Genomic DNA, 21,985 nt, shown 5'->3' with positions numbered 1-21,985 from the left:
TTGTGTGCCAGAATGAAAAAAAGTTTGCAAAAAGGCAAGATCACTCGAACCTCCAACGCATTTCACTCAGCAACAAGCTTATTCATAGAGTGGGGATGACAAGAAACATAACTCTAAGCCCTGGTTCACCAGTGAGATTTGTCATGCGATTTAACAGTTCAAAAATCGATGTGACAAGCCGAAGCAGCTTTGAAAAAGGCTCCTGCACTACTATTACTACTATTTTTTGCGATTTCATTGTGACTTGCATGGACTTCTGTTAAATGAAGTCGCGATCGAAAAAAAAAATAAAAAATTTCAGGGAATCCAGGGCAGCTTTAAAATTGCGCGGAAGTAGTACGATTTCAAAGCCACACTGGTGTGAACCAGAGCTAAATAACTGTGGTTTAGAATTCACCCCTTGGCGCCAGCATCTCCCGGCCCTTTAAGGGGCTTAAGATGTCGGTAGGCGGGGCAGGGTTTATGATCATGTGACCGCCGTGACTGGCTGTCACATGATCAAAAAGCTACCGATTACAAGGAGCTATCAGGAGTTTTCCGCTAGCAACCAGTGACTGCAGTGAGTGCACAGGGCGGGCACCCTTGGCACAGCTGTTTTTGCACGCAAATATGCAGCCGCTCAGCGACAAAGCCCACCCCCCGAGAGGTCGCATATTTGCGGGTGCTTAGCGACAAGGTGTTAAAAGCTAACTCCATCTTTTTCACCATATTACACCTGAATTTAAGGTTCTTCCCCTGCAGCAGCTGTCACTTTCAAATTTGTCGCCGCTGTGTGGTTTGCCACTTGTAATCCATTGCCACTTCCTACAGTTCCCCACCTGAAAGCCTGATATTGCCCCCCATGGTCCACTGATCGCAGGTGCAATGCAATGCAGGCTTCGCAAGTGTGCAGGATCAATGTACAAGTATAAATGCTCTGCAACCTTGTAACCCCCCCATTCTACAAATAAGCCCATTGCTGAGCGAAACGCGTTGGGGCATCAGATGGATTTACTAACGTTTTAACAGCAGCTTTCATTCTGGAGTGCATTTCTCTTCCCTTTATAATGCTTGAATGTTAAAGGAGATGATGAACTGCATGGAGAGCAAGCACCTGTAGCTGGAAAGTGACTTTATGAACATTATCATTATTATTATTATTATTAACATTATTATTATTTATGAACATTATTGAAAATAACATTATCTGCAGTGGAGCATTTAGCAAAAGATTAGTATTTATTTACTGCCCTTCTAGTGGGAAATCTACAAATCTCTAGATTTAAAGTGTTACTAAACCCAGAATCCTGCATTCACTATATCTGGTCTCCTACAGTACACAGAACATGGAAATCCAATTATTTTAGTAAACATAAAAAGCTAGAATACCTTTTCTCATCAGCAGTATATAAACAGTCTTGCAACTTCTATCAGTGCCTGGTTAAAGCTTATAGGAGGAGTTTTCATTCTGCTTTGACTGTCCTATGAGGCTGCATGACCCTTAACCCTCTGTCTGGACAGTGCTGATGGGAGATGTGATCAGCACAGGGCCAAAGAAAAAGAAAACTCTCTAGCAATACACACCGAACTGAGCATGTGCAGAGTGCCCCCAAGGCTATGTACTATCAGTAGATAGATTGGGGACAGGGGAAGAAAGGAAGGATCAGAGGAGACAGGATCTAACAGCCTTTACACAATGCAGAGGATTAACCCCTTAGGTTCCACAGAATATAAGAAGCATGCTTTACTGCAGGGGTCTTAAAACTACAGCCCTCCAGCTGTTGTGGAACTACACATCCCATGAGGCATTGTAAAACTGACATTCACAGACATGACTAGGCATGATGGGAGTTGTAGTTCCTGGACAACTGGAGGGCCGTAGTTTAAAGACCCCTGCTTTACTGCATATACAGACTGATTTTATGGTTGTGTGTTTAGTAACACTTTAAGGAAAAAAAAAAAAAAAAAAAAAAAAGGTAATAAAAATACTTCAAGGTAAATAGTAAAAAGTCTGAATATGTGAAAATGCACTACAAAGTACGAGAGATGCACCGAGATTTCGGCCACTGAAACATATCGGGCGAAAATTTTGCCAACAAGAGAAAAAGGTGCCGATAATGGTTACCGTGCTGATTTTGACGCAAGTTTACCACGATTTTACTGTGCTTCTGGTTTGTTTTTCATAGGTCATGTGACTCAAAAACCACATCAAAAACATAACAAGTGCATTAATGAGTCAATTCTCAATGCATTTCAACGGAGAGGAGCGTTTTTGGTGCATTTTTTTTTAACTGACTAAAAATGCAGCAAGCAGGATTTTTAACACAACGGAAGCGCAATGGACCAGTGTGAAGACAAACTTCATATAGAATTCACATATAATTTTAAAGGAATACGTTTTTCTTGAGCTTTTCTTGCGCTAAAAGTTGCCAATAATGGCTGACAATAAATTAATTTTCATTTAAATTGATATTAAAAAAAAAGTCAAATACAATTACAGTATCTCACAAAAGGGAGTACAACCCTCACATTTTTGTAAAAATAACTCAACAGACAGCCGTTGATGTCTAAACCGCTGGCAACAAAAGTGAGTACACCCCTAAGTGAAAATGTCCAAATTGGGCCCAATTAGCCATTTTCCCTGTGACTCGTTAGTGTTACAAGGTCTCAGGTGTGAATGGGGAGCAGGTGTGGTAAATTTGGTGTTATCGCTCTCACTCTCTCATACTGGTCACTGGAAGTTCAACATGGCACCTCATGGCAAAGAGCTCTCTGAGGGTCTGAAAAAAAAAAAAAAAAAAAAAAAAAAAAGAATTGTTGCTCTACATGAAGATGGCCTAGGCTTTAAGAAGATTGCCAAGACCCTGTAATTGAGCTGCAGCACAGGGGCCAAGACCATACAACAGTATAACAGGACAGGTTCCACTCAGAACAGGCCTCGCCATGGTCGACCAAAGAAGTTGAGTGCACATGCTCAGCGTCATATCCAGAGGTTGTCTTTGGGAAATAGACGTATGAATGCTGCCAGCATTGCTGCAGAGGTTGAAGGGGTGGGGGGGAAGTCAGCCTGTCGGTGCTCAGACCATACGCCACACACTGCATCAAATTGGTCTGCATGGCTGTCGTCCCAGAAGGAAGCCTCTTCTAAAGATGATGCACAAGAAAGCCCGCAAACAGTTTACTGAAGACAAGCAGACTAAGGACATGCATTACTGGAACCATGCCCTGTGGTCTGACAAGACCAAGATAAAGTATTTGGTTCAGATGGTGTCAAGCATGTGTGGGGGCAACCAGGTGAAGAGTACAAAGACAAGTGTGTCTTGCCTACAGTCAAGCATGGTGGTGGGAGTGTCATGGTCTGGAGCTGCATGAGTGCTGCGGGCACTGGGGAACTACAGCTCATTGAGGGAACAATGAATGCCAACATGTACTGTGACATACTGAAGCAGAGCATGATCCCTTCCCTTCGGAGACTGGGCCGCAGGGCAGTATTCCAACATGATAATGACCCCAAACACACCTCCAAGATGACCACTGCCTTAGTAAAGAAGCTGAGGGAAAAGGTGATGGACTGGTCAAGCATGTCTCCAGACCTAAACCCTATTGAGCATCTGTGAGGCATCCTCAAATGGAAGGTGGAGGACGGCAAGGTCTCTAACAATCACCAGTTCCATGATGTCATCATGGAGGAGTGGAAGAGGACTCCAGTGGTAACCTGTGAAGCTCTGGTGAACTCCATGTCCAAGAGGGTTAAGGCAGTGCTGAAAAATAATGGTGACCATGCAAAATATTGACACTTGGGCCTAATTTGGACATTTTCACTTAGGGCTGTACTCACTTCTGTTGCCAGCGGATTAGACATTAATGGCTGTGTGTTGAGTTATTTTGAGGGGACAGCAAATTTGCACTGTTATACAAGCTGTACACTCACTACTTTACATTGTAGCAAAGTGTCATTTCTTCAGTGTCGTCACATGAAAAGACATAATAAAATATTTACAAAAATGTGAAGGGTGTACTCACTTTTGTAAGATACTGTATATATATAAAAAGTATATTTTTTTAAAAACTGTAATTTTTCGGTTTTCAGCCAAGTACATCCTGCATTTTCGGTTTCGGCACAGCGCTACAAAGTACTATATTGTACTATGGAAGGCAACCTCACTCACTGTTGTTCACAATGTAAAAAAAAGTTTAAAATGTATTATTTTTTATTTTTTTTTAGCCACTATTTGGATTCAATCCTAATTAGAAGTGTAAATAGGATTGGTGATACAGCAGCAGGGAGAGGACCTTTCAAAAGCACAGACTTCAGGAAATACACTCCCAGTGACCCTGTGAGGTTCTCTGGAACCTGGACTGGATTTTTAATACCATGCCTGGAATTGTTTTATTAAACAACTGCAAGCGCTGAGGACACTGCTCACTATAAATAGGATTACATTGAGGAGTTAAAAAAATCCACGCCTTTAAAAAAAAATGCTATTTTACTGTAAATGTCTTTTCCACGGCTGCATAATTTCTGGAAATGTGTTCATCTTGGGGCTTCCTTCATATGTGAAGCTATAAACAGTTCAACAAAAACAGGAAATTGTGTCATGCATAGTTCTAGAAGTGCAAGTCATTTGTAACACTGTCCTGGAGTAACGGGTGAGTGCAGGGGAAGGTTTACCGCCATAACCCACAGCAGAGGAAACTATGAATGAAGTGGAGGCAGAAGGATGAAAGAATTCCTCAGCTGTGAGGACAGCATGTGCCAACATGTCTGAGCGGTCATTCCCACCCGCCTTCTCTGCACCGTTGGGTCTGGTAAAAAGGGACAGGTTCATTCTAATCTTTAGCGATCAACCACTGACAAGTAGGATTAAAAGTGCTAGTAAAGTCCGAATTGTTCAAATCTGCTGACAGGCAGGCTTATTGTAAGAGAAGAGACCCTAGAATTCTCGTCTGTCATCCATGTCCCCCCTGCCTGTCAGCAGGTAATGTGATCTGAGCCACTCCGACCATATTCACGGCCTGATCTGCATGCTGCGAGTGATGTCACATCAGCCTGGCCAACCAAGTGACCGGAGATGCGAAAACACGGAACGAAGACTGGGTGTTGATGGAAGCACCGGAGACCAGGCCTTCTCATCCAACATCAGTGCCTGCTCTTCTGGAAGAATGGTCATAGACACACTCCTAAACCTTGTGTACAGCCTTCCCAGAGGAGATGAAGCTGTTATAGCTGCAAAGGGTGGGCCAACTCAATATTGAACCCTACGGACTAAGAATGGGTTGCCATTAAAGTTCACGTGGGTGTAAAGGCCGGCGTCCCTTTGAATATATACTGCATGTGCGGTCAGGCGAATTTATGGAGTGAAGAAAAACGAATCCCTGGAGCCGCACATCACAGCAAGTCCGCTATAGGGATGTACCGGTATGTGGCAATACCAGCCAGGCCACGCCCCCAATTTTAGCTCCACCCCCTGGCGCTTAAAGCAGCTCTTCAATCATTTATTCATCTTCATTTATAGAATGCATTAGTACTCGTGAAAATACTTGGTATGGGCAAGGACACCGGTATCAGCGCAACCCTAATATCATTAATGCTAGCACATTTATGAGCGTTCGTGGGTTTGTGTGTTAATGCATTCTAATAGGTAAAGAAAATGCAACTTTGGCTGCGTTTTCCTTCCTTGGAGCAAAGGCGTCCAGGGAAGGGAAAGAAATAAAAAAAAAAAAGATGATTATTATAATATATATATCTATCTGATGTGCATGAGGCCTAATTAGCATGTAAGAATAATAATTAGTAATAATAAATAGTAATAAAAATATATTACTAGGAGTCTGAAAATGTGCTATGAAAAGTGCAGAAAAATCGGACCGGTGGTGGGGGGGGGGAGGGACGACTGCCCACTATATAGACCACAGAAAGGCCACATTCCCAATAGATCATCACCAACAGGCAAGGGTGTCCAAACTTTGGCCCTCCAGCTGTTCAGGAACTGCAATTCCCATGAGGCATTGTAAATCTCTGAAATTCAGAGACATAACTAGGCATGATGGGAATTGTAGTTCCTGAACAGCTGGAGGGCCATAGTTTGGACATAGCTGCTCGGACAGGTAAGACAACGAAGTAGTCAGCACTATCTGCATTCCACTATATGGAGATACAACTGGATTGTACAGTCACTGACAAACAGCCCACAGGGAAGTTTAATGCCTCATACACACCATCAGATAATCGAACAAAACAAAAAACGCTTTAGAATTGATCGCACGATAATCTGATCGTTAGTACACAACTTTCGACAGCCGATCACCACATTTCATCCAACAAAATCCAAAGGGACAACAACGAAAACATTTGTTGTACGATAGCCTAGCGAACAACAATCGTGTAATCAGTACAGTATGCGTTCGCTGCAAATCAATAGACAAAGACCACACATGATCAGAAACCCGAAAATAACCTGGAAAAAGCCTGGCTGCCATTGTTTTTGTTTTGCACTATCCGATACATAGCTACGCAACCAGGAATTGTTCCCACAATCGTACGGAAAAATATATATCATACGTTTAGTACGCATTGTTGAATTCGATATTAGTATCATGCAACAGAATGCAAACGATGAGTCGTCTGATTATCTGATCGTGTGTACGAGGCATAAGAGATGGTTAAAGGTTACTAGAATTACAGAGAGCCTGTATGCCACTACTTAATGACAACTGGCCAAATCAAGGCCCAGACCTACCACTAGTTTGGGTTGCCAAAAGTACAACCCTTGTTTGCATTACACGAGTCTTCCACTTTAAAAAAAAAAAAAAAAAAAATGGTAGTAACATCTTGTGACATCCGGGCCAGCCTTCTATTTTTACAGTGTGAATAAACAGCTCTGAGCCCGCTGGAGCTCGTTTCTCAGCAATCAGGTTCAGGGGTTACTTCTGCTTGATAAATTTAACTCAGCATTTTGGCAGTTTACACAAAATAAAACCACATGCAAAACACGCTCATGCAGGCACATTGTTATCATATAAAGCTGGACACAGAAAAATTTAAAGCCCAACTTCAGGAAACCTAAAAATCTCCTCTGCAGGGGTGCTGCACCCACAAAGCAGAGGTAACCACTTAGAGAGGTTGTAAACCCCCCTTAATGACTTTTGCCTATTATATAAGCCTACGAGTACGGAGCTTTTCAGCACGTAAAACACTCATCTTTGAAGTCCCAAAATGCCCAACAAGCAAAATCCCATTCATTTCAATGGCCCCTGTTCCCATCTGAGCGCTTTGTCGCCTGAAGCTCAAAAAATACATGAGCTTCTTTGGCAGATGTCAATGCCTTCCTCCCAACAACTGCAAAAAATGCCTGAAAAACGCTCAGAAAAACGATACACTCAGGTGTGAATGGAGACTTAAGTCAGCAAAATACAGCAGAACCCATGTGAACATTCTTTATTAATTATATATATATATATATATATATATATATATATATATATATATATATATATATATATATATATATATATATATATAAAGGTTTTTTTTTTTTTTTTTTAATACAGCATATTGGGTTATATTTCTATTAGGTTTGGTACCACAGAGGAGGAGATTATATACAATATATATATATATATATATATATATATATATATATATATATATATATATATATATATATATATATATATATACACATATAAACACACACACACACACACACATATATATATATATACACACATACACGCAATGCACTCTCAAATGTTTTCAAGGTTCTAATTAGGTGTTAGTGTAAATATATTCCCAGTGTGCTTTGTTTGCTTTACCCTGTAATGACAGGCTCACATGCTGTGCCCTGCAGTTTGTAGTGTCATGAGCGATTTGTTCCCCATGTATTGTTGCAGCTAGCCTGTCCCTATGCACCCTTGAAACAAGAATACTTCCTGTTCCAGATCACACAATGCCCAATGAATGCCTGGCCATTCCCGCTATTGCATCACAAATATGGGAGTACTAGTGTGATGAAACTCTGCATGCATGAGGTCTGTGTGTCTGAATACGCCGTCTGGTTTTGTCTGTATCAGATCTAATTACAGTTTGACTCACACCTGCACCAGGCCTAGCCTGACCTATGGATTGCGGGATATATAGTTTCTTCATGGGAAGTGTCAGGTCTCACACTGCAGAGGTCATGCATTAACCTGTGCAGTGCCATGCCAAAATGTTCCGTGTTGCAACACAAACAGACTGCTGACACAGGAAAGGTAAAGATTTACTCTTATATAGGCTATGTGTACAACAAATGACACCATGAAACTACAGGACCAATGCACATCTTAAGCCTCGTACACACGCACCGATTTTTGGCCGACCGATCGGCCGACTTTTGTCCAGTGTTGTTGTGTTGGTTGAAATGTGCTCTAGACTGCACACAAATTTTTTCGGCCAACAACAACCAACTTCAGAAGTGATGTCATGTGATGGTTTACTTTCCGCGTGTTTTTTCTTCTCTGAGCATGCCCAGTGTTGCTCATCTGATTTTTGTCTGCCGAAATCTGTACTGACTGACAAACAATCGGCCGTTCTGTTGACGGCCAACAAAAATTTTATAGCATGCACACCAGATTTTGTTCGGCCGAAAAGTCGCAGTTGGTTGTCGGAAGCATCATACTAACAAGCCGACAATCGGCCGATCGGACGTTGGCCGAAAATTTACGGCCAACAATCGGTGCGTGTGTACGAGGCTTTATACAACACAGAGTGCAAGTAGGAATATATACCATGCCTTTAATTGCAGTGGCTAAAAACAACCAATCAGAATCTTCCTTCTTTCCTAATCTGCACAAGGATCTGGGATCTTACTAGCATTGGATTGCACCTTTTATACCATAGAATACATTGTCAGTACACTAGGAGTTGATGTCTTACCTCGTTTGTGAAGCCAACCTTCTTTTACAATCGCTACTTCATTCATAATGACGGCAATATTTCTCGGTCGACAACTCGCACCAAGATGCCGAATTAAAACCTTTAGCAGCACAGTAGAGTTATATCTGAAACACAAAGAAAAAAATACAAAAAAGGTAAGCGTTTATATATTACAAATGGTAGGTAGAGCACAATATGGGTTGTAAGGGCAGCAGATGGTGCGTGAAGCGCAGCTTGCTACTGTGGTGGCACACAGTTACGCCATTATGTCACAACTTTCCCAACACCTGGAAGACCCCCAAGGCACCAATGACACCCAGCTATTTCTCCTTTCATTGACTTCCATCTCTTGGTTCAATAGAATAAAATATCCTGATACTTGCATTATTTAATTCATACATGGCGTTACAACTAAGTCTTATTTCATATGAGTTTCTGATTGATAGAAGAAATGACAATTGGATAGTAAATAGGTACATTATATTGCCAAAAGGTTTTTGAACCCCTGACCATTACACCCATTATATGGGCAAATGTATGGGCACAGGTTTTTCTAGTGAAAAAGAAACAGTTAAAAATGCTGTCTCACCAAACCATTTATTTCAACATTAACCTACCGAATTATAAGTGCATTTGAAGTATTGCATGCTTATCATTTACCCCCATTGTGTAGACTGCTGGCCACCGCCATCTTGGATGGGATGTCAGCAACCCCAGCAAATGTGACAGTTAAAGTGATACTAAGCACATTTAATTTACATTGTTCCTTCTATTTCTGTATATGGATGATGGCACTAATTTTTAATTTAAAAAAATAAAATAAATAATAATAATTTTTTTCCCCTAATATAAAGCTGTCACATGACCCAGATCTTTCCCAGCCAGTCTGCAGGGAAAAATAAGCAGGAGGAGCTTCTAGTTCTCTGCTGCTGGTCACATTTTCAAAAATTGCCTTTAGGAAGACAGAGTAAAAATAATTCATATCAAAAGTTTTTAAATTGTCATATAAATTGTCATAACATGATGTGGGCGGATTTCTGCCAGTCAAAGGCTGTGACTCTCCCCTGAAGTCTACGTCTTAGGCTGGCCATACACTATACAATTTTCTTGTTCAATTTCCTTTAGATTTACCTTGAACTGTGAAGTGCAAGGGCCAACCTGATTCCATTCAAATTGAAAGTATTTAGGTTTGACCTCATATTATATGGTTTTGGTAAATCTAAAGGAAAATTGATCGAGAAAATTGTATAGTGTATGGCCAGCCTTAGAGAATAAGGCCCCTTTAACACTTACGTGACCTAAAAGTCACGCGATTTTACGGCAATTTTGTTGCCGGGACTTTGACTGGACTTGAAGCAATGCCTAGGTCTTTGGACCTCAAAACGCATTAAAATCGTCCCAAAGTAGTGCAGGGACTACTTTGAAGTTGTTGCAACTTGAAACCATACAGATATGAATGGTACTCATTGTAAATCATGGAGTACAACTTGTCATGCAACTTTGCAGTCCAAAAATCACAGGACAAGTCGCACAAGTGTGAAAGGAGCCTAAGAGGGAGGTGAAGCCTCCATCATTTAAGATGTAATATCCTGCCCCCATTGTGTGTAGCTGGTTAGTGGAGGAGGAGGGAGGGAGGGGGCTGTCATTTACCACTGTGTATATGCCCACATGTGTCACTCAGTCTATAGTCACATAGACTGCTCAGATGTGATAGGAAGGAAATACGCAGTATGAAAAATAAAACTCACTAAAAACTGAGCAAAATCTCTAGCTGAATTGGGGACATGGGCAGAAGAGGGGGAGAAAGAACAGTAGGATCAACCAGGTTTTTTGCAGAATACAGAAAACAAATCTCAGTGACTGGGTGAGTATGAACAGCATTTAATACACCATTTATTGATGTTTTTTTATTATGTGAGTTTATGGACACTTTTACATTCCCAGCAAGTTTGGAATGTAGTTTTTTTTTTTTTTTTTAACAGTTATATCAATAGCTTTAGTTCTTCTTTAAATGTTAAAAAAAAAAAATAAACACTTTTTGACTTACTGGCTGGATTCACCAGGTTAAAATAAAGGAAAAAAAAAGCCTAAAATGCAGCAGCTGCATCTAAGAATTGGTAAGCTGCAATAAATACATTTCTATTTTTGCATTTAAGTGCTGGTTCACATTTCTGCGATGCGGGAACGCTGCGAATATACAGCGTGTTCCCACATCGCATCCGCAGCGCAGGCAGTTCACACTTCCATATGCAATATGCTGGGGGTGTCAATTAAAAGTTGACACCCCCAGATAAGATCTCATATCGCAGTGCGATCTGAAAGTTCGCACAGAATCGGATCGCACTAGTGTGAACCACCATGCCATCCGATTCTGCTGCGGACCAAAAAAAGGGTCCTGTGCGATTGCGGTGCGAATTCAGCCTTACAAACTGTATGGCTGAATTTGCACCGCACATGAGATCGCATGTGATTTTAGGAGCAGTGCGCTCCGAATTACATGCGATCTCTGTGATCGCAGAAATGTGAACGGCACTAATACCACTTTAAGCGGCAGACCAGGTTTTTGCCAACTAGTAGCAGAACTGACTATGTATTCCCACATACTGCTACCTAACATTACTGAAATGATTCAATCAATTCAAATATTCAAAGAAAGGTTTGTTCTGGTGGGAGTCTGAACTAAAAGCAAACTTGTTGCTTTGGCCTACATGAGCAAAGCACTGGGTAGCTTTAGTCCCCGTTCACACTAAGGCGACCTGTGAGGCGACCTGGTCGCCTCACAGGTCGCCGTAGGTCGCCTCCCATAGGGAAGCTGCGGACCCGTTCTAATAGGAGCGACACAAGTCGCTCCGACTTAGAAAAAGGGTCCGGAGCTTCTTTGGGGCGACCAGGAGGCGACCGCCATAGACTTCAATGTTATGGAGTCTACGGAGGTCGCGGTGCGAAGTATCGTCGCCCCTATGTGAACGGGGCCTTAGACAGACATCGCTATGGTTTATTGGGCATTGTATTGTTGCACCGGCCTGTAAAGGTGTTCTATTTATAGCTTTAAAAAAAAAAAAAAAAAAAATGACAACAATAAAACAATTTTCTATTTGTTCCTTAGATACAAGGGGGGGGGGGGGGGGGGGCATTCATATGTCAGTATGCCTGGTGTGCATATTGCAAGAAATCAACATTTTGAATTGTAAGGGTGGCCTTAAAGCCCCTGGCAGATCAGCATGAACAACCATCATCTCTTGTATTTCTGTATCACAATGACAGGTGTAGTCTTCCCCCTTTACTTTCCACCCAACTCAGAAGTTGAATAGATACAATACATGCAAGACAGCTTTGTCCATCTTTTTCAACCTAAATAAAAAGAACAACTGGTAATTGATCATTTAGAGCAGTGGTCACCAAACTGCAGCTCTTTACTTGTATCCATTTCTTTCACTGACCCTACCAACATTGGGGCATATATCCTCCCTGCGTTACCAACGATGGGGAACTATTCCTCTCACTGACATCAAGGTTGAGGCAATAACCCTCCTACGGAGACCAGTGATGGGTGCCCATTTCTCCCTCTGACACCAATCATGGGGCACCATTCCTGCCACTGACCCCAACCAGAATCAGATTACATGGGTGTTCACACCTATGCGATCCGATTCATGTCCGAATTGACAGTTCGCACTGCAATATGCGAACTGATCTGGGGGGAGTCATTAACCACTTGAATACAGGGCTTAATTTTTGACACTTGGTGTTTACAAGCTAAAATCATTTTTTTTTTGCTAGAAAACTACTTAGAACCCCCAAACATTATATATATTTTTTTAGCAGAGACCCTAGAGAATAAAATGGAGATTATTGCAATATTTTTTAGCACACCGTATTTGCGCAGCGGTCTTACAAACACAATTTTTTGGGGAAAAAAATGCACTTTTTTGAATTAAAAAATAAGAAAACAGTAAAGTTAGCCCAATTTTTTTTCCATAATGTGAAAGATGATGTTACGCCGAGTAAATAGATACCCAACATGTCATGCTTCAAAATTGCGTACGCTCACGGAATGGCGACAAACTTTGGTACTTAAAAATCCCCATAGGCGACACTTTAAAAAATTTTACAGGTTGCCATCTTAGAGTTACAGGGGAGGTCTAGGGCTCAAATTATTGCTCTCACTCTAACAATCGCGGCGATACCTCACATGTGTGGTTTGAACACCGTTTACATATGTGGGCGGGGTTTCCGTATGAGTTCGCTTCCGCGCGCGAGCAAACGGGGACAGGGCGCTTTAATCTTTTTTTTTTTTTTTTTTTTAATATTTATATTATTTTTTATTTTTACACAGTTTAAAAAAAAAAAAAAAAAAAAATTGATCATTTTTATTTCTATTACAAGGAATGTAAACATTCCTTGTAATAGAAATAGGCACGACAGGACCTCTTTTTTTGTGAGATCTGGGGTCAAAAAGTCCTCAGATTTTACAAGTACACTAAAAGATGAATTAAAAAAGAAAAATATATAAAATGAAAAAAAAAAAAGAAAAAAAAAAAAAAAAAAGGGACCTTTAGTGCCGGTTCACACACTTCACACTAGGGCGACCTGTGAGGCGACCTGGTCGCCTCACAGGTCGCCTCCCATAGGGAAGCTGCGGACCCGTTCTAATAGGAGCGACACAAGTCGCTCCAACCTAGAAAAAGGGTCCGGAGCTTCTTTGGGGCGACCCGGAGGCGACCGCCATAGACTTCAATGTTATGAAGTCCGTGGCGGCCGCTCTGAGGTCGCGGCGCGCTGCTCGCACCGCGACCTCGGAGGTCGCGGTGCGAAGTAGCGTCGCTGCAGTGTGAACCGGCGCTTAAACCGGTTGCTAGGCAACAACGTTTGCCGTTGCTCCGGTCCTCCAAGACCATAGAGTCGAGTGAGGGCAAGCTTGCCGCCATCCCGGAAGGGTGATCCCGCTGGGACCACCCTTATCGGAAAACCAACCGCCCACCGTTTAAAAAAATACCAGGATAATGGCAGCTATCTGCTGCCATAACACCGGTATTTAGGTTTAAACGGCGGACGTATATAGTCATTGGGCAGTTGGCAAGTGGTTAACTATGTATTGACACTCCCAGCAGTTCGTATATGGCAGTGTGAGCTGTCTGCGATGCAGGAACCTGCAGTGGATTCCCGGGGTTCCCACATTGCATGCGTGTGAACCGGCACTAAAAAAAGGAAACGAATACAACCATCACATCTAAGAATTTTTAAGCTGCAGAATAATAAAATGTTTGCTATTGAGATTAATACTGCTTTAAAATGTCGCTATTCTGCAATTTAATCAGATAAATCTAAATGAAGGTCCCCGGTTACACGATCTATTAGGGCCCACAGTGATCACCAATAAATCAAGCACAGCTCCAATATTGAAAACTGCCCATAACACCCTGATTGCATCTATTTACATATGTCGCAAGACTGTGATCAATCGCACCACAACGGTGATGTTTAGTTGCTCAATAACAAACTTGTTTCCTAAATGTCAGAGCGGTGATAAGATCTATTACTTTGGGTTTATCAGTGGACAAAGTTTGTACCATGCCGCAGTAGGGACAGGTTATCAGCAAAGTGCATGCTTTGTGCCAAGTCAGAATAAACACAGACAAGAATCGCACTCATCCACATGCTTCCTAGTATGCCACATACTACAATATTCACAGGACTGAAAAAAATAATAAAACTGCCAACTAATAAAATAAAGACCTCGAACAGACTCTGCTTAACCAGTTCTGGACCGGAAGGATTTGCCCCCTTAAAGACCAGGCCATTTTTTGCGATTCAGCATGCGTTACTTTAATGAACAATTGCACGGTTGTGCGACGCTGTGTCTAAATAAAATTGATGTCCTTTTTTTCCCACAAACAGAGCTTTCTTTTGGTGGCATTTGATCACCTGTGTGATTTTTATTTTTTGCACTATAAACAAAAATAGAGCGACCATTCTGAAAAAAAAAAAAAAAAAAAAAAAAAGAACAATTTTTACATTCTGCTATTTTAAAAAAAAAAATGTAGGCCAATTTGTATTCTGCTACATATTTTTGATAAAAAAAAAAAAAAAAAAAAAAATCGCAATGAACATATTTTGATTGGTTTGCATAAAACTTATTGCGTCTTCAAACTACTGGAAAGATTTATGCCATTTTTATTGTTTTTTTTTTTTTTTTTACTAGTAATGGCGGCAATCTGCGATTTTTAGCGGGACTGCGACATTGCGGCGGACAGATCGGACCCCTGACTGACATTTTTGACACTTTTGGGGGGACCAGTGACATGACTACAGTAATCAGTGCTAACAATATGCACTGTTACTGTAATAATGACACTGGCAGGGAAGGGGTTAACCCAGGGGTGATCAAAGGGTTAAATGTGTACCTAGGGACATGTTTCTAACTTTATGGGGCGTGGCTTGTGAAATGCCCCACCCCCATAGAGACCTGTGATCCTATATAGAAGGATCGCAGGCACTCTGATTATTTACAACAGCTGACCGTTCTTCTCTCTCAGCAGGGAGCGATTGCGGGTGTCAGGGGGAAATCGGAGCCGCTTGCCCCGTGCATCAGAGTCCCCGTTGCAGAGTGGGGGCGGGAGCGTGACGCCGGCGGCGCGCGCTCGCCCCCTAGCCTGCAGGCGTGCAACCAACGTATATACTTACGGCAGTTTGTGCAGGAGGGCCAGCTTGCCGCAGTATAACTGCTGTGGGAGGTCCTTAAATGGTTAAGGCCCCTTTCACACTTATGCGACCTAAAAGTTGTGCGATTTTCCCTGGACTTGAAGCAATGCCTATGTCTTTGGACCTCAAAACGCATTAAAATCTTCCCAAAGTAGTGCAGGGACTACTTTGAAGTCGTGGCAACTTGAAGTCGTACAGATATGAACGGTACTCATTGTAAATCATGGAATACCACTTGTCATGCGACCTTGCAGTCTCAAATCGCAGGACAAGTCGCACAAGTGTGAAAGGGGCATAAAGGGTAACTCCACGTTCGTGGGAAAAAATAATATAGCATATACAACTGCGACACCAGTCATATTGTAACTGAATGTCATTAACCACTTCTGGACCGGAAGGATTTTCCCCCTTAAAGCGGTAGTATACAGATTTTTGTGACTTTTACCTACAGGTAAGCCTATAATAAGGCTTACCTGTAGGTACAATTAATTTATCCTAAACCGGCACGGTTTAGGAGATATTTGCACTGCATGCAGCCGCTGACGCCAGAATTCCTTGCCGGGAAGTTGCCGGAAAGTTAATCCCCTGCGCATGCGCGGGACGACGTCATCGCGGCTCCGGCCACTCACAGCGCCGGAGCCGCCAAACCCGGGAGAGACGCCAAGGGATCATGTCCACTCCCACAGCATTGTCCGGGGGTCCACTTCGGGGCTTTGTTCTAAGGTAAGTTTTTCATAATGAGCTAGTATTTTTTCTCAATTCGGCACTGCGTTATTTTTAAACGGACAATTGCACGGTCGTGCGACGCTATACCTAAAAAAAAATAAAAAAATGGATGTCCTTATTTTTCCCATAAATAGAGCTTTCTTTTGGTGGATTTTGATCACCTGTGCAATTTTTATTTTTTGCACTATAAACAAAAAAGAGCAACAATGCTATATAACATTCACAGAAAAAAAAAATGTAAAAGTCAAAATGGTTTCATCCTTTTAGGCCAATTTGTATTCTGCTACGTATTTTTGGTAAAAAAAATAAAATAAAATAAAATTGCAATAAAGTGTATATTGATTGGTTTGTGCAAAAGCTATCGCGTCTACAAACTAGGGAAAAGATTTGTTATTTTTATTTATTTCTTTTTTTTTTGTAATGGTGGCGATCTGCAATTTTTAGTAGGAATGTTACATTGCGGCGGACAGATCGGACCCTTAACTGACATTTTTGACACTTTTGGTGGGACCAGTGACATTACTACAGTAATCAGTGCTATATATATGCACTGTTACTGTAATAATGACACTGGCAGGGAAGGGGTTAACACTGTGGTGATCAAAGGGTTAAGTGTGAGGGGGGAGGGACTTGTGAAATGACCACAGAGACATGTGATCCTATATAGAAGGATCACAGGCACTCTGTGATCATTTCATAGAGAAGAACTGTCAGCTGTGTTTACAACAGCAGACCGTCCTCTCTCAGCAGGGAACAATCGCGGGTGCCTTGGGGCAATCGTTGCTGCTGGACCCGTGAATGGGCATCCCCGCTGCCTAGTGGGGGCAAGAGCGCTCGCCCCCAGGACCGCTTCCCCGAGCGGACGTCGGTTCGCGCAGCCGGGCTAGCCTGCCGCAGTATATCTGCAGCGGGCGGTCGGCAAAAGCTTAAAAATTACTTTTCCATTCCAATCTGCAGCTCTGCTATTTTTCTGTAAAACGCAATGCAATATTGCTACTTGGAGGCGTTCTTTACACAGAACTCCCTCCAGATGTGTCTATTCCTGTTGTGTGATTGGCTCTCTGATCATCGAAGAAGTCTGCGCCAAGACAGAAGTCAGATTTCTAGCATCCCCTGCACCAAAAATGTCACTTTTGGTGAGATACTCCTAAGGGAAATCACGTCTAAAGGGATGCAGACCCTGTCACTTTCCTTATTACAGCCCTGCAGGTGTAGCAGCTGATTGTTAATCATTTAAATTATTATATTGTTAATTATAAAACCGCTCCCATTAGGTAAACTTTCCACATACACAAACCGCTATTTCTTCAGAATAACAAAAAAGGTAGGGATTGGCAACAAAGTTTGTTAAAATCCTTGTAATGTAGAGAGATCACCTAGAGGGGAATGTATTTTTCTGTACAAAAATGGAGTTACGTTTTAATGTAGCCGTACATCACTGCCTACTTCCAGGTTAAGGGCGCGCACATGCGTGCCTGCCGCTGTGATTGTATACAACAGGAGCCTGTCAGCAAGTCCCAGCCAATGGATACATGGCTGTGACCTACTGATTGGCTGTGTGCAATCACAGCCTACAGTGCTGTGTTGGAGTACAGAGGGAATGATCTGTCAGTTTCTCATCCCTGCAAAGCAGGAATAATAAACAGATCTTTACTAAAAAGCAGCAAATTTTACACACATTACATACAGTCAGGCACATATTTAACCCCTTGTTAATCCTAAAGGTTAACCCCTTCCCAGCCAATGTCATTAGTACAGTGACAGTGTATAGAATTATCACTGATAACTGTATTAATGTCATTGGTGAGGTCAGTAGCAGTTAGTCAGGGTCAGATTTTCCGCTGCACTATCGCAGTCCCATTAGAAGGTGCTGATCGCCGCCGTTAGTAGTATCAAATAAAATAACAATTCCAGTAGACATACACACCATAGTTTGTAGGTGCTAGAATATTTAATTCAGGTACTTATATAGTACCTATATAAGTATATATAGCCAAGATCTCTACAAAGCCCAGGCGCCAGGTCACCATGGCAACCAGAAATTGGGTCTCGTCGCCCGGGCTCCCCCCAGCCCATCCACCACTGCCAGTGGAACCAGACACGAGCAACTCCCCGGGCAGCTGTCCACACAGCTCCTCACCTTCTTTCTTCCCTTGTGTGGGGAAGTGATGATTGGGCAGCCTGTCAGCCACTCCCCTCTCCATCAACCTGAGCTTCCCACCCCCTTTAGGCGCTCACCCAATCAGGAGGGGAGCTGGGGACAGCGGCTTCTGCAATTGGCTGGCCAGGGAGATGACGGCACGCCGAGGAGCCAACATTGAGCCCCAGCTCTGCCAGATGGTGAAGAGTGACCTGGCTGGGCCCTGCAGGGAGGGCAGCCCAAGATGGGGCCCAGGAGCTGGCAGAACTCTACTCTCCAGGTGAGAGGAGACACCCCAGGGGCCCCACTGACAGTGTAAAAGGAGGGGGGGACACAGTGTGAGAGGAGCGTAGGACTCTTTTACCAGATTGACAAAGCAATAGGTGTTCTCTGCCTGATGTGTCCTGCAATTGTAGGACAGGCAGTTTTGAGACCCCCCCCCCCATTGGAGCAGAGTGCCTTTATGTTAGCACCCCCCATTAGATTAGTCCCTTTAAATTAGCACCCCCCTTAGAGACCCCCCCATTATAACCGAGTCCCCTTTTATTAGTGACCCCCTTTAGAGATCAATGGTTGGCCATCTCTGTCGCTGAAAACAAAGCCCTGCCAGCCATAAAAAAAAAAAAAAAAAAAACTGGCTCCTAACTTTTTTAGCTGGCTCCTAGATTCAAATCAAATTTTGTCAAGCCCTGTACATAGCTATTAAAAAAAACCTCACACCAACCAAATAATATGCACTTTTATTTTTTAAACTCAAAAACTTTTAGCAGAATATATTTTAGCCCTATATTAATGAAGAAGAAATTAGATTTTTTTTATTGGATTTTTTTATAGCACAAAGTAAAATATATTTTTTTGTTTATTGCAAAAATAAAAAAACGGGCAGCGAATACCACCAAAAGAAAGCTCTATTTACGGGGAAAAAAAATGATATAAATTTTATTTGGATACAGTGTTGCATGACTGCTTAATTACCAGTTAAAGTAGCCCAGTGCTAAATAGCAAAAAAATGGCCTGGTCATGAAGGGGAGTAAATTGTCCGGATCTGACGTGGTTTAATTAGATCATATGACAATAGATTTGTGGACAACTGACCATCAGATGTGAACATAGACATCTCATTCCAAAATCATGGGTATTATTATGGAGCTGGTCTCAGATAACAACCTCCACCATTCTGCAAGATTGTGGTGTGTGTGTGTGCACATCTGTGCCCATTGTGCCAATACTGCATTTGTGAGGTCAGGCTGGATGAGAAGATTGACACTCCAATTCATCTCAGAGTATTAAGTAGGGTTGACGTCAGGGCAAGGAGTTGTCTTTATGGGGCTGGATATGAACACAGGGGTACAGTAATAATGACAATAATAATAAAATTAAATTAATTAATAATGATAATAATTTGACCATACAGAAAAAAATCCTATTGATCTTTTTTATATTCAAAAACTTTTCAAGAATTTCATTTGTTGTTGCATCTGAATATTGTTAGTTTCCGGGAAGCCTCCTTGCACCTACTTGGTATTTAGATGCAGGACATTTTTTTGGAGCGGGTTTCACATGACAGAAGGGCACCCTGCCTATGTAATGGTTACTCTACTGGAACCCCTTGCGATAGGGTGACAGCGCAAAAGCATAATTGGCAGACCGAGACAGAGCATTGCCACCTTACAACAGGAAGCTCATCAATAGGGACCTGCATGGCAGGATCACCAGGAATTTTACCAAAAGCTAAAGATTTAAACATATTGAAAAAGGCCTTCTGAAATGACATGGACATGTTAAAAGCTTATTTAAAAATGTTAGCAATTGGGTTTACATCTACTTTAACACCAGATACTGTGCTCCCCAACACAGCCTCCATTCACATTCAAAATACACATAGTGAGCCTGTACTGCACATGGTAAAGTCAATGATCTGTTTGCATTGCTTTTTTCACCTTTTGGGACCCCAGCAATGGAATCTCCCAGGCTCCATGCAGCATTTTTCATATTGTGAAACAAACAAAATCCAAAAAGCCAGACAGGAAGGAGAGAGCTGGGAAGTATTTCCCATGTTTTCATTCGCTCATAGACATCTCCATCTCTGGTACCCAAATTGTGGCCCAAGGGCCACATCCAGCCCTTCGGTTCTTGTTGTGTGGCCCTGATCCCAGCAAGTCTGGAGTGGGAGCTTCAATTGGGGTTAAAATGTAATAACCGTGATCTATCTATGCTAGCCTCGGGCCTCCAGCCACCGAAACTGTGGATCGTCTCCGTCACCCCCCCCCCCCCCCCAAGGCCACCAAAATGCAGCACCTCTCCGTCCTCCGGAGCCACCAAAACTGCAGCACCTCTGTCCCCCAGAGCCACCAAAACGGCAGCACCTCTCTGTCCTCCGGAGCCACCAAAACGGCAGCACCTCTCTGTCCCCCTGAGCCACCAAAACGGCAGCACCTCTCTGTCCCCCTGAGCCACCAAAACTGCAGCACCTCTCTATCCACCTGAGCCACCAAAACTGCAGCACCACTCTGTCCCCCAGAGCCCACAAAACTGCAGCACCTCTCCGTCCCCCAGAGCCACCAAAACTGCAGAACCTCTCCGTCCCCCAGAGCCACCAAAACTGCAGCACCTCTCCGTCCCCCAGAGCCACCGAAACTGCAGCACCTCTCCGTCCCCAAGAGCCACCAAAACTGCAGCACCTCTCCGTCCCCCAGAGCCACCAAAACTGCAGCACCTCTCCGTCCCCCAGAGCCACCAAAACTGCAGCACCTCTCCGTCCCCCAGAGCCACCACAACTGCAGCACCTCTCTGTCCACCTGAGCCACAAAGACTGCAGCACCTCTCCATCCCCCGGAGCCACCAAAACTGTGGGACCTCTGTCCGGGGCCTGGCCAACAAAACCGCGACACCTCTATGTCCCTCCGCCAACCAAATTACGACCCTCTCCATCCCCCGGCCACAAAAACTGCGACACCTCCCTGTAACCGCCCCCTTCCCCAAAAAACCTGCACCATGTCTTCAGTCTTCGACCATCATTGCCTCTGGTCTGACAGCCCTCTCTAGCACGGCACATACTGAACATTGTGCAAGTGATGTTAAGGGGTGCAGTGAGCCCCCCCCCCTCAATACTTCCCTAGTTTAGAACCACCTCCCTACATGATTCTGCAGTGTGGTTGGGAGCCCTCCTGCTACTTACTAAATGTAAAATAATGCCAGAGGTAGGTGATCTAGCAAGCTGCCATCTTTCATGCAAAACTGCCCTTTTCACTTTAGGAAGTGACACCACGCCATATTTACGGCCCCACACATAGAAGTTTAATAAATACCAAACTTGTACAACATAAATATATCCACTCAGAACCACTCATTTTTCCTTTCCCATATTAAACAAATTCCATTGAAATCATTTTTCTTATAAACATGACTGCATTGTTATTGTTTGGTAGAGCATTCAAGAGCTTTATCAGTAATGAGTAGTAGGAAAATTATACAGTCTTTGTTTCCATCAATAGCCGCGTGCAGCGTATTTGCCTCATCTT

At 42.8% G+C, this 21,985-nt stretch overlaps 1 protein-coding gene across 2 annotated transcripts in view; it reads right to left on the bottom strand.

The window, feature by feature from the left end:
- The window catches only part of AKT1 (AKT serine/threonine kinase 1), a 237,600-nt gene that overhangs the window by 185,323 nt on the left and 30,292 nt on the right, over positions 1-21,985 (bottom strand). For both annotated transcript variants that reach the window (XM_082275278.1, XM_082275277.1), the window contains exon 2: positions 8,897-9,021. In XM_082275278.1, coding sequence (XP_082131404.1) covers positions 8,897-8,942 — 46 coding nt within the window. In that variant the 5' untranslated portion in view covers positions 8,943-9,021. The remainder of the gene's footprint in view (positions 1-8,896; positions 9,022-21,985) is intronic.

Source organism: Pelophylax lessonae (assembly GCF_965119305.1).
Source record: "Pelophylax lessonae genome assembly, chromosome: 13".
NCBI classification, from domain to species: Eukaryota; Metazoa; Chordata; class Amphibia; order Anura; family Ranidae; genus Pelophylax; species Pelophylax lessonae.
Note: the sequence above shows the minus strand (reverse complement) of the source record. Positions and strands in the feature narration are given on the sequence as shown.